The sequence below is a fragment of the Oncorhynchus clarkii genome, chromosome 20 (genome assembly GCF_045791955.1).
Source record: "Oncorhynchus clarkii lewisi isolate Uvic-CL-2024 chromosome 20, UVic_Ocla_1.0, whole genome shotgun sequence".
Classification (NCBI taxonomy): Eukaryota; Metazoa; Chordata; class Actinopteri; order Salmoniformes; family Salmonidae; genus Oncorhynchus; species Oncorhynchus clarkii.
The window spans coordinates 5078665-5092298 of NC_092166.1; the positions used below are offsets into that span (position 1 = coordinate 5078665).

Consider the following 13634-nt stretch of genomic DNA (forward strand, 5'->3'; position numbering starts at 1 on the left):
GTAGGGAGAGGTTAGGGAGTAGGGAGGGGTTAGGGAGTAGGGAGGGGTTAGGGAGTATGGAGTAGGGAGAGGTTAGGGAGTATGGAGAGGTTAGGGTGTAGGGAGGGTTAGGGAGTGGGGAGTGGTTAGGGAGTAGGGAGACGTTAGGTTGTAGGGAGGGGTTAAAGTGTAGGGAGACGTTAGGGAGTAGGGAGAAATTAGGGTGTAGGGAGAGGTTAGGGTGTAGGGAGGGGTTAGGGAGTAGGGAGAGGTTAGGGTGTAGGGAGAGGTTAGGGTGTATTGAGAGAGGTTAAAGTGTAGGGAGGGGTTAAGGAGTAATACTGTAACCCTGTAACACTGTAATTCTGATCTCAAGGCCATCAGACTGTTAAACAGCCATCACTAGCATAGAGAGGCTGCTGCCAACATACACAAATCACTGGGCACTTTTATAAATGGATTTAACAAAGGTACTCACTCGTCACTTTAAATAACATCACTTTAATAATGTTTACATATCCCACATTTCTCATATGTATATACTCTATACCATCTACTGCATCTTGTCTGTGCCGCACGGCACAACATGTGTATGTGACCAATAAAATTTGAGTTGATTTGCATTTGATTTGACCCTGTAATACTGTCTACTCTGTATCTATACATTCACTCAGACCACTCACACACACACACACACGGACACGCACACACACACACACACACACACACACACACACACACACACACGGACACGCACACACCACAACAAACACACACACACACACACACACACCACAACACTCTCCACACCATCAACACACACCATACCATCAACAGACACCACAACACACAGTACACCCCTCAAATCCCAATCAAAGCAGAATGTCCCTCCCCTGCCATTGTCCTGGACCCCCCCCACTAAGCCAAAGTCCACTATCAGCAGTGTGACATGTAAGAGAAAGTGTCCATGGGGCAGAATTTCTTTAAACCCTTTCATTGTGGGGCCATTGTTATGTTGACCTCGTGATACCTCTCCTCTCCCTATTGGCCATATATATCAGGTGGTCAGCCTCTCCTCTCCCTATTGGCCATATATATCAGGCGGTCCACATCTTTCCACTCTCACACTGTGGGACAAACGTGGACAACAAACGGTGGACAAAATGTCGCAGTACTCAGGCAAGGTGAGTAGATAGCTATCGAACCTGGAAGCTATACATACAGTATACAGCTATACATACAGTATACAGCTATACATACAGTATACATACAGTATACAGCTATACATAGAGTATACATACAGTATACAGCTATACATACAGTATACAGCTATACATACAGCTATACATACAGTATACAGCTATACATACAGTATACAGCTATACATACAGTATACAGCTATACATACAGCTATACATACAGTATACAGCTATACATACAGTATACAGCTATACATACAGCTATACATACAGTATACAACTATACATACAGTATACAGCTATACATACAGTATACAGCTATACATACAGTATACAGCTATACGTACAGTATACAGCTATACATACAGTATACAGCTATACATACAGCTATACATACAGTATACAGCTATACATACAGTATACAGCTATACATACAGTATACAGCTATACATACAGCTATACATACAGTATACAACTATACGTACAGTATACAGTTAAACAGCTATACATACAGTATACAGCTATACATACAGTATACAGCTAAACATACAGTATACAACTGTACATACAGTATACAGCTAAACATACAGTATACAGCTATACATACAGTAAACAACTATACAAACAGTATACATGCAGTATACAGCTATACATACAGTATAAATGCAGTATACAGCTATACATACAGCTATACATACAGTATACAGCTATACATACAGTATACAACTATACATACAGTATACAGCTATACATACAATATACATACAGTATACAGCTATACATACAGTATACAGCTAAACATACAGTACACAACTATACATACAGTATACAACTATACATATAGTATACAGCTATACATAGAGTATACAGCTAGTATACAACCATACATACAGTATACAGCTATACATACAGTATACTGTATACTGTATACAGTATACATACAGTATACACCTATACATACTGTATACAGTATATATACAGTATACACCTATACATACAGTATACCGCTATACATACAGTATACAACTATACATACAGTATACTGCTATACATACAGTATACATACAGTATACAGCTATACATACAGTATACAGCTATACATACAGTATATACATACAGTTTACAGTATATACATACAGTATACAGCTATACATACATACAGTATACAACTATACATACAGTATACAGCTAAACATACAGTATACAGCTAAACATACAGTATACAACTATACATACAGTATACAGCTAAACATACAGTATACAGTATACAGCTATACATGCAGTATACAGCTAAACATACAGTATACAGCTAAACATACAGTATACAGCTATACATACAGTATACAGCTATACGTACAGTATACAGCTAAACAGCTATACATACAGTATACAGCTATACATACAGTATACAACTATACATACAGTATACATACAGTATACAGCTATACATACAGTATACAACTATACATACAGTATACATACAGTATACAGCTAAACATACAGTATACAGCTATACATACAGTATACAGCTAAACAGCTATACATACAGTATACAGCTATACATACAATATACAACTATACATACAGTATACATACAGTATACAGCTATACATACAGTATACAACTATACATACAGTATACATACAGTATACAGCTATACATACAGTATACAGCTATACATACAGTATACAGCTATACATACAGTATACAGCTAAACAGCTGTACATACAGTATACAGCTATACATACAGTATACAGCTAAACAGCTATACATACAGTATACAACTATACATACAGCTATACAGCTATACATACAGTATACATACAGTATACAGCTATACAGCTATACATACAGTATGCATACAGTATACAGCTATACATACAGTATACATACAGTATACAGCTATACATACAGTATACATACAGTATACAGCTATACATACAGTATACAGCTATACATACAGTATACATACAGTATACAGCTATACATACAGTATACATACAGTATACAGCTATACATACAGTATACATACAGTATACAGCTATACATACAGTATACAGCTATACATACAGTATACAGCTATACATACAGTATACAACTATACATACAGTATACATACAGTATACAGCTAAACAGCTATACATACAGTATACAGCTATACATACAGTATACAACTATACATACAGTATACATACAGTATACAGCTAAACAGCTATACATACAGTATTCAGCTAAACAGCTGCACATACAGTATACAGCTTTACATACAGTTTACAGCTAAACATACAGTATACAGTATACATACAGTATACATACAGTATACAGCTATAAATACAGTATACAGCTATACATACAGTATACAGCTATACATACAGTATACAGCTATACATACAGTATACATATAGTATACAGCTATACATACAGTATACAGCTATACATACAGTATACAGCTATACATATAGTATACAGCTATACATACAGTATACAGCTATACATACAGTATACAGCTATACATACAGTATACAGCTATACATACAGTACACAGCTATACATACAGTATACAGCTAAACAGCTAAACATACATTATACAGCTTAACAGCTATACATTCAGCTATACATTCAGGTCTCTGCAGAGATTTTAGATCGGGTTCACGTCTGGGCTCTGGCTGGGCCACTCAAGGACATTCAGTGACTTCTCCCAAAGCCACTCCTGCTTTGTCTTGGCTGTGTGGTTAGAGTCGTTGTCCTGTTGGAAGGTCCACCTTCGCCCCAGTCTGAGGTCCTGAGCGCTGGAGCAGGTTTTCATCAAGCATCTCTCTGTACTTTGCTCCGTTCATCTTTCCCTCGATCCTGACTAGTCTCCCAGTTCCTGCCGATGAAAAACATCCCCACAGCATGATGCTGCCACCACCATGCTTCACCGTAGGGATGGTGCCAAGATTCCTCCAGACGTGACACTTGGCATTCAGGCCAAAGAGTTCAATCTTGGTTTCATCAGACCAGAGAATCGTGTTTCTCATGGTCTGAGTCCTTTAGGTGCCTTTTGGCAAACTCCAAGCGGGCTGTCATGTGCCTTTTACTGAGGAGTGGCTTCCATCTGGCCACTCTACCATAAAGGCCTGATTGCTTGACTGCTGCAGAGATGGTTGTCCTTCTGGAAGTTTCTCTCATCTCCACAGAGGAGCTCTGTCATAGTGACCATCGGGTTCTTGGTCAACTCCCTGACCAAGGCCCTTCCTCCCCCGATTGCTCAGTGTGGCCGGGCGGTCAGCTATAGGAAGAGTTTTGGTGGTTCCAAACTTCTTCCATTTAAGAATGATGGAGGCCATTGTGTTCTTGAGGACCTTCAATGCTGCAGAATGATGAAGGCCATTGTGTTCTTAAGGACCTTCAATGCTGTAGACATTTTTTTGGTACCATTCCCCAGATCTTTGCCTCGACACAATCCTGTCTCGGGGCTCTACGGACAATAATTTTTTATTTTTTAAATCCATTGCAGTATAAGGCTGTAACATAACAAAATGTGGAAAAAGTCAAGGGGTCTGAATACTTTCACTGTACATACTGTCAGGTTTGGGCAGGTTACATTCAAAATGTATTATGTTACAGTTACTAGTTACCTGTCCAAAAATGTTATCAGTAACGTCTGGATTACCCAAACTCAGTAACGGAATCTGATTACTTTCCGTTACGTTTTTGATTGCTTTCCCCTCAAAAGGCATTAGAAGAAGACAAAAATAGTAATCAATCAAACACATTTGGTGTGTCATCATAGTGATCTCTGACTTGTGGTCAGTCTCGCTCAAGTGGAAAAAACCTAAACTTGCGCCTTTTTTCAATGCTAAATTGAATGCCCTTTAGAAAGCAGAAAGGTGTCAATCTGTTTTTTTTCTTCTGGATTTAGAAGCAAACCAAGAAGTAATCTAGTTTTTCTCCCCAAAAAGTCTAAAATATCTGTAATCTGATTACCCTGAATACAGTATCCAGCTATACATACCGCTATACCAGCCTGGTCTCATAGACTAGACGTAACATACTAAACGTAAATCCGAGACACTCAAATTAGTATTATATGTTACGTTTGGTATCGGAACATAAGACAGAAGGTTACTTAAGGCAAAAACGAAAGGAGGGTATAACGCGAACGTCTAGAGTCCCAAACAATTTTAGAATTTTAGATAATTATCAACTTTTACTTTTATTTGAATAAAAAAAAAATAGACATTGACACAATACAAATGTATTAATCCCAACGGGGCGATTCATTCTGAGCTGCAGGGTGCTTCAGACAGGACAAACACACTCTAACAGTATAACAAATAAATGTAAACATTTATTTAAAGCATCAGTTAAGGGTGCGTAATGCAATTTTAAGAAACTGAAAGTTCATGGTAGTCACAGTTGTTAATTAACGTCAGGGCTATACTATCTCTAGAATAGTCTCTATGTCTTCCTTATTAATGGTCCTGTTAACCAGGCAGATGGCCTCGGTTACAAACGAGGCCCGGCTCCTATTGGTGGAGCACTTGAGACAGAGCAGTCAAAAAGGGAGCAGTTTGCACTGCGGGTTGAGGACATGGGTGCTGTCCCCCAGGATGTCATGGGCCTTCCTCCTTGGCCTGCTGCTCAAAGAATGAAGCCAGACTTCTGAGAGGCCTACACCGGTGATCTTACAGGAGCCGTTCACAATGGCTTGAAGGCGGATCCAGCATACGAAGAAGAAACAGAACGCTTTTGTATGAAAGAACTGTAAACGGTTTTGTGGACGCTGAATGAAGTCAGTTTCCTGAGGAAGTATTGTTTCTGGTGAGATTTTTTGGATGATGGCGTCTGTGTTTTTCTTTTCATACTTCAGTGTGTTATAGAAGATGGTACCAAGATATTTATAATCGTCCACAATGTCTACTTCCTCAACCTTGGATGATCACCTAATCCATCCTGAAGTCGACAAGCATTTTTTTCATCTTGGAGACATTCAACTCCAGCACCGTACTGTCACACCAGTCAATGAAGTGTCAGAGGAGAGGTGAGAGGTGTCAGAGGAGGGCTGGGACATGGTCCTACTCAGACCCGGAGAGGTGTCAGAGGAGGGCTGGGACATGGTCCTACTCAGACCCTGAGAGGTGTCAGAGGAGGGCTGGGACATGGTCCTACTCAGACCCTGAGAGGTTTCAGAGGAGGGCTGGGACATGGTCCTACTCAGACCCTGAGAGGTGTCAGAGGAGGGCTGGGACATGGTCCTACTCAGACCCTGAGAGGTGTCAGAGGAGGGCTGGGACATGGTCCTACTCAGACCCTGAGAGGTGTCAGAGGAGGGCTGGGACATGGTCCTACTCAGACCCTGAGAGGTGTCAGAGGAGGGCTGGGACATGGTCCTACTCAGACCCTGAGAGGTTTCAGAGGAGGGCTGGGACATGGTCCTACTCAGACCCTGAGAGGTGTCAGAGGAGGGCTGGGACATGGTCCTACTCAGACCCTGAGAGGCATTGAGAGAGCGAGGCTTGTCCTTCTTAGGAACAGGGATAATGGTGGATGTTTTCCTTGGCAGTGGGACGAGACCAGGCTCCAGCAAAGACTGGAACAGGTGGATTAGAACCTCACTGAGCTGCTCAGCACAGTACCTGACGTTCCTGCCGGTCCTGCCGTCAGGTACCATCCAGTCCCATCCAGTCCATAGTGGTCTCTGATTGGTGGTCATCAGTTGGTGTGTCATCACAGTGGTCTCTGATTGGTGGTCATCAGTTGGTGTGTCATCACAGTGGTCTCTGATTGGTAGCCAGTCTCACTCAAACTTAAACTTGTGCCTTTTTTCAACGCTTAATAGAATGTCAAAATGGAGAAAAACATTCGTAAACGTCTTTTCTGAATTTAAAAGTAATTCAAGAAGTAATCTGATTACAATATTTTTTGCTGGTAACGTAACTAATTACAATTACAGTTTGTTTGTAGTCAGTTACTCCCCAAGACTGTTGACTCTTAACCCACAGGAGCATAACCATGTTGCTCTTTTCACACTACTGAGCCCAAACAAGCCAAACAAGCTGTAGGGCTGGGAAAACATTACTGGTTACATATCCACAATAGTTGCTGGACCTGGGCTGGCCTGCTTACATACCAACAATAGTTGCTGGACCTGGGCTGGCCTGCTTACATACCAACAATAGTTGCTGGACCCGAGCTGGCCTGCTTACATACCAACAATAGTTGCTGGACCTGGGCTGGCCTGCTTACATACCAACAATAGTTGCTGGACCCGGGCTGGCCTGCTTACATACCAACAATAGTTGCTGGAACTGGGCTGGCCTGCTTACATACCAACAATAGTTGCTGGAACTGGGCTGGCCTGCTTACATACCAACAATAGTTGCTGGACCTGGGCTGGCCTGCTTACATACCAACAATAGTTGCTGGACCTGGGCTGGCCTGCTTACATACCAACAATAGTTGCTGGACCTGGGCTGGCCTGCTTACATACCAACAATAGTTGCTGGAACTGGGCTGGCCTGCTTACATACCAACAATAGTTGCTGGACCTGGGCTGGCCTGCTTACATACCAACAATAGTTGCTGGACCTGGGCTGGCCTGCTTACATACCAACAATAGTTGCTGGACCCGGGCTGGCCTGCTTACATACTAACAATAGTTGCTGGACCTGGGCTGGCCTGCTTACATACCAACAATAGTTGCTGGACCCGGGCTGGCCTGCTTACATACCAACAATAGTTGCTGGACCTGGGCTGGCCTTCTTACATACCAACAATAGTTGCTGGACCTGGGCTGGCCTGCTTACATACCAACAATAGTTGCTGGACCCGGGCTGGCCTGCTTACGTATCCCCAATAGTTGCTGGACCTGGGCTGGCCTGCTTACATACCAACAATAGTTGCTGGACCCGGGCTGGCCTGCTTACATACCAACAATAGTTGCTGGAACTGGGCTGGCCTGCTTACATACCAACAATAGTTGCTGGAACTGGGCTGGCCTGCTTACATACCAACAATAGTTGCTGGAACTGGGCTGGCCTGCTTACATACCAACAATAGTTGCTGGAACTGGGCTGGCCTGCTTACATACCAACAATAGTTGCTGGAACTGGGCTGGCCTGCTTACATACCAACAATAGTTGCTGGAACTGGGCTGGCCTGCTTACATACCAACAATAGTTGCTGGAACTGGGCTGGCCTGCTTACATACCAACAATAGTTGCTGGAACTGGGCTGGCCTGCTTACATACCAACAATAGTTGCTGGAACTGGGCTGGCCTGCTTACATACCAACAATAGTTGCTGGAACTGGGCTGGCCTGCTTACGTATCCACAATAGTTGCTGGAACTGGGCTGGAAAATATACTACCTGAGCTAGCACAGTAGTTGTCAGAGTCTAGGTGATGTGGGTAAGGCGGAGTCAGGCGCAGGCCACAAAGATGAGTAATATCCTCCATCCTGTAGGTCAGACTCTATTTCTACCTCACCAAACTGTCCCTTGTTCTGTCCTCTGTGTCTGTATTCTACCCAGATCTGTTTCTATGAGGGGAAATGCTTCACGGGCAGGAAGCTGGAGATCTGCGGTGACTGTGATAACTTCCAGGACCGCGGATTCATGAACCGCGTCAACTCCATCCGCGTGGAGAGCGGCGCCTTCGTCTGCTTCGACCATCCCGACTTCAAGGGCCAGCAGTACATGCTGGAGCACGGAGATTACCCCGAGTTTCAGAGATGGAACGCCCACAATGATCACATGGGCTCCTGCAGACCTATCAGGATGGTGAGGTTTAAACGCTAACACTTACGGTAAACAGATGCTGTGGAAACTGATGCCGCGGTAACGGACGCCCTGGTAACCTATGCCACCATGGTAACCTGTGGCTTTGTGAATACTGTAGGTTTTACGGTGCTCATATAGTCATTTTGTAATAAGCTTTGTATTTGCATAGTAACAGAGTTAGGTGGTTACTTCTTAACAACATTGTTACTATAGTTATTTCACACTAACAGCGTTGTAAGAGCTACTTGACGTGAAGGGTTAAAGTCAGAAGAGGACAAAAGCAGTAGGACAGTTTACGCCCCTCAACCCACTTTAAAAAAGACTGGCACTAGATACGTTATGTAACCCGGTCCAGCTGGAAAGTGTGACTGATGTGTAAAGATAAATAGTCAAGCCAGCACAGAATATTCAGGTAAATTGGCCGCTGTAAAGTGTATCTTGGGCACACGCAGACTGATTGACTGACTGGTACATTACATCGTGAGATAGACAAGACAGACAGACAGACTGACTGACTGGTACATTACAATGTGAGATAGAGAAGACAGACAGACTGACTGACTGGTACATTACAATGTGAGATAGACAAGACAGACAGACTGACTGACTGGTACATTACAATGTGAGATAGACAAGACAGACAGACTGACAGACTGACTGGTACATTACAATGTGAGATAGAGAAGACAGACAGACTGACTGACTGGTACATTATAATGTGAGATAGAGAAGACAGACATACTGACTGACTGGTACATTATAATGTGAGATAGAGAAGACAGACATACTGACTGACTGGCACATTACAATGTGAGATAAAGAAGACAGACAGACTGACTGACTGGTACATTATAATGTGAGATAGAGAAGACAGACAGACTGACTGACTGGTACATTACAATGTGAGATAGAGAAGACAGACAGACTGACTGACTGTTGAGATTTTTGGAACTTCACCTAAACTTGAAGTCACAGTGATGTAATTTCTTATTTTTCGTCCCCCTCTCCTCCTCCTCCTCCTCCTCCTCTTCTTCATTTTCATCATTCTCTCCCCATTTCCTCCTTCTCCTCCTCTCCCCCATCCTTTCCTCCACTCCACCCTCCTCCCCATCTCCTCCTCCTCCTCCTTCTCCTCCTCTCCCCCATCTTCTCTTCCACTCCACCCTCCTCCTCCATCTCCTCCTCCTCCTTCTCCTCCTCTCCCCCATCCTTTCCTCCACTCCACCCTCCTCCCCATCTCCTCCTCCTCCTCCTTCTCCTCCTCTCCCCCATCTTCTCTTCCACTCCACCCTCCTCCTCCATCTCCTCCTCCTCCTTCTCCTCCTCTCCCCATCTTCTCCTCCTCCACTCCACCCTCCTCCCCATCTCCTCCTCGCACTCTCCTCCTCCTCCATTTCCTCCTTCTCCTCCCCTCCTCCTTCCTCTCCTTCTCCTCCCCTCCTCCTTCCTCTCCTTCTCCTCCCCATCTCCTCCTCCGCCTTTCCTCCTCCTCCTTCTCCTCTTCATCCTCCTCCTCCTCCTCTTCATTCTCCTCCTCTTCATCCTCCTCCTCCTCCTCCTATACACCCCCTCTCCTCCTCCTCCATCTCCTCCTTCTCCTCCCCTCCTCCTTCCTCTCCTCCTCTCCCCATCTTCTCCTCCTCCACCCCATCCTCCTCCCCATCTCCTCCTCCCCATCCTCCTCCTCCACTTTCTCCTTCTCCTACCCATCCTCCTCCTCCTCCACTTCCTCCTTCTCCTCCCCATTTCCTCCTCCGCCTTTCCTCCTCCTCCTTCTCCTCTTCATTCTCCTCCTCCTCCTCTTCATCCTCCTCCTCTTCTTCATCATCATTGTCCTTCTCCTCCTTCTCCTCTTGCTCCTCCTCTCCTCTTCCAGCATGGAGAACACTACAGGATGGAGTTGTTTGAGGGAGCTGACTTTGCTGACCAGTGTGTTGAGGTGTGTGATGACGTGCCCTTCCTGCAGGGACGCGGTCTGACCAAGAACTGCATCAACTCTCTGAAGGTCTACGGAGACGGAGCGTACGTATCTACTGAATCAACTGCTGCTGACATTTCAATTCAATTCAAGTCAATTCAATTCAATTTAAGCCAATTCAATTCAATTCAATTCAAGTCAACTCCATTCAATTCAATATAGCAAATTATCTACGGTAAACACTTTGTACAATAAATTATCTACGGTAAACACTTTATACAATAAATAATCTACGGTAAACACTTTATACAGTAAATTAGCTACAGTAAGCACTTTATACAGTAAATTATCTACGGTAAACACTTTATACAGTAAATTAGCTACAGTAAACACTTTATACAGTAAATTAGCTACGGTAAACACTTTATACAGTAAATGAGCTACAGTAACTACATTATACAGTAAATGAGCTACGGTAACTACATTATACAGTAAATTATCTACGGTAAACACTTTATACAGTAAATGAGCTACGGTAACTACATTATATAGAAAATGAGCTACGGTAACTACATTATATAGTAAATGAGCTACGGTAACTACATTACACAGTAAATGAGCTACGGTAACTACATTATACAGCAAATTAGCTACAGTAACTACATTATACAGTAAATTAGCTACGGTAACTACATTATACAGTAAATTAGCTACAGTAACTACATTATACAGTAAATGAGCTACAGTAACTACATTATACAGTAAATTAGCTACAGTAAGCACATTACACAGTAAATTAGCTACGGTAACAACATTATACAGTAAATTAGCTACGGTAAACACTTTATGCAGTAAATGAGCTACGGTAACTACATTATACAGTAAATGAGCTACGGTAACTACATTATACAGTAAATGAGCTACGGTAAACACTTTATACAGTAAATGAGCTACGGTAAACACTTTATACAGTAAATGAGCTACGGTAACTACATTATACAGTAAATTATCTACGGTAAACACTTTATACAGTAAATGAGCTACGGTAACTACATTATATAGAAAATGAGTTACGGTAACTACATTATATAGTAAATGAGCTACGGTAACTACATTACACAGTAAATGAGCTACGGTAACTACATTATACAGCAAATTAGCTACGGTAACTACATTATACAGTAAATTAGCTACGGTAACTACATTATACAGTAAATTAGCTACAGTAACTACATTATACAGTAAATGAGCTACAGTAACTACATTATACAGTTAATTAGCTACAGTAAACACATTACACAGTAAATTAGCTACGGTAACAACATTATACAGTAAATTAGCTACGGTAAACACTTTATACAGTAAATGAGCTACGGTAACTACATTATACAGTAAATGAGCTACGGTAACTACATTATACAGTAAATGAGCTACGGTAACTACATTATACAGTAAATGAGCTATGGTAACTACATTATACAGTAATCCCTAACATACAGTGTGACTGGAAATTGTAAAGACTTACATACTGTATATTCTCTTCTCTCCTCCTTCTCATCTTCTCCATCCTGCTTTCCTTCTCTTCTAACCACTCCCTCTTCTCAACTCTCCTACTCCTCCTTCCTCCTCTCTCCCCCTCCTCCTCACTTCTCCTCTCCTCCTCCTCCTCCCCCTCCTCCTACTCCTCCTCCTCCTCCTCTTCTCTCCCCCTCCTCCTCCCCTATCCTCTCCTCCTCCTCCTCCTCCTCCTCCTCCTCTTCTCCCCCCTCCTCCTCCCCTCTCCTCCTCCTCCTCCTCCTCCTCTTCTCTCCCCCTCCTCCTCCCTTCTCCTCTCCTCCTCCTCCTCCCCCTCTTCTCTCCCCCTCCTTTACCTCTCCTTCCATAGCTGGGTGCTTTATGAGGAACCTAACTTCCGCGGCCGTATGTATATCGTGGAGAGAGGAGACTACTCTAGTCACGTGGAGTGGCAGGCCCAGAACCCCAACATCCAGTCCATCCGCAGGGTGGTCAACTACTTCTAAACCACAACCCCTTGACCTCTGACCTTAGTCCGAGGGGTCAAACCTGGGATGTCGAACAGTAAAGGGGCACAACTTTACGGAAAACGTTCAGATGACATAGTCAGTTCTATTCGTGCCATTTGCATCTGTAACATTCTGACCGTGTCACCTCACTGAATGTGATGACATCCCAGGTTAGAGGATACATACATAAATCATACATACATGGATTACAAGGCGGAGCTTGGCGAGGTGTAGTCAACAACGTTTACATCACAGGGCACGGAACTGTTTATTTTATCTTCTAATCCAGTTGTAAAATTATATAAAAAAGACAGAACCAGAAAAAGATTTGCGTGTTTATTTTTCTACTGAAAACACTATCACCGTCTTCAGTGTTATTTCCATTTTTTGCATGATGATACAAAGATCCTTATTTTCAATTATATACATATGTATATATATATATATATATATATATATATATATATATATATATCTCTTTATATTTAATCAACACACTCCATTCTTACTGGGCCATTTTCCCAGACAAAGATGAAGTCTAGTCGTGGACTAAAACACACTTCTATGGTGGTAGAAAGTCCTGGACGAGGCTTAGTCTTAGTATGTGTTCGGGAAACCGGCCCTGATCCTTTGCTGATCGTGGATCTACAGAAAACGTATAACAGACAGATATTTGTTGTACATGTACATGTTAGCACCACTATACTAGATCGACCTATGATAGCACCACCATACTAGATCAACCTATG

General features: G+C 42.7%; 1 protein-coding gene across 1 annotated transcript; it reads left to right on the plus strand.

The window, feature by feature from the left end:
• Positions 1-1086: 1086 nt before the first annotated feature.
• LOC139377214 (gamma-crystallin N-B-like) lies at positions 1087-13210 on the plus strand. The gene is made up of 4 exons (XM_071120215.1): positions 1087-1163; positions 8695-8943; positions 10820-10965; positions 12747-13210. Exons 1-4 carry the CDS (start codon positions 1143-1145, stop codon positions 12880-12882), a joined length of 552 nt encoding a protein of 183 aa, XP_070976316.1. The 5' UTR covers positions 1087-1142; the 3' UTR covers positions 12883-13210.
• Positions 13211-13634: the final 424 nt, after the last annotated feature.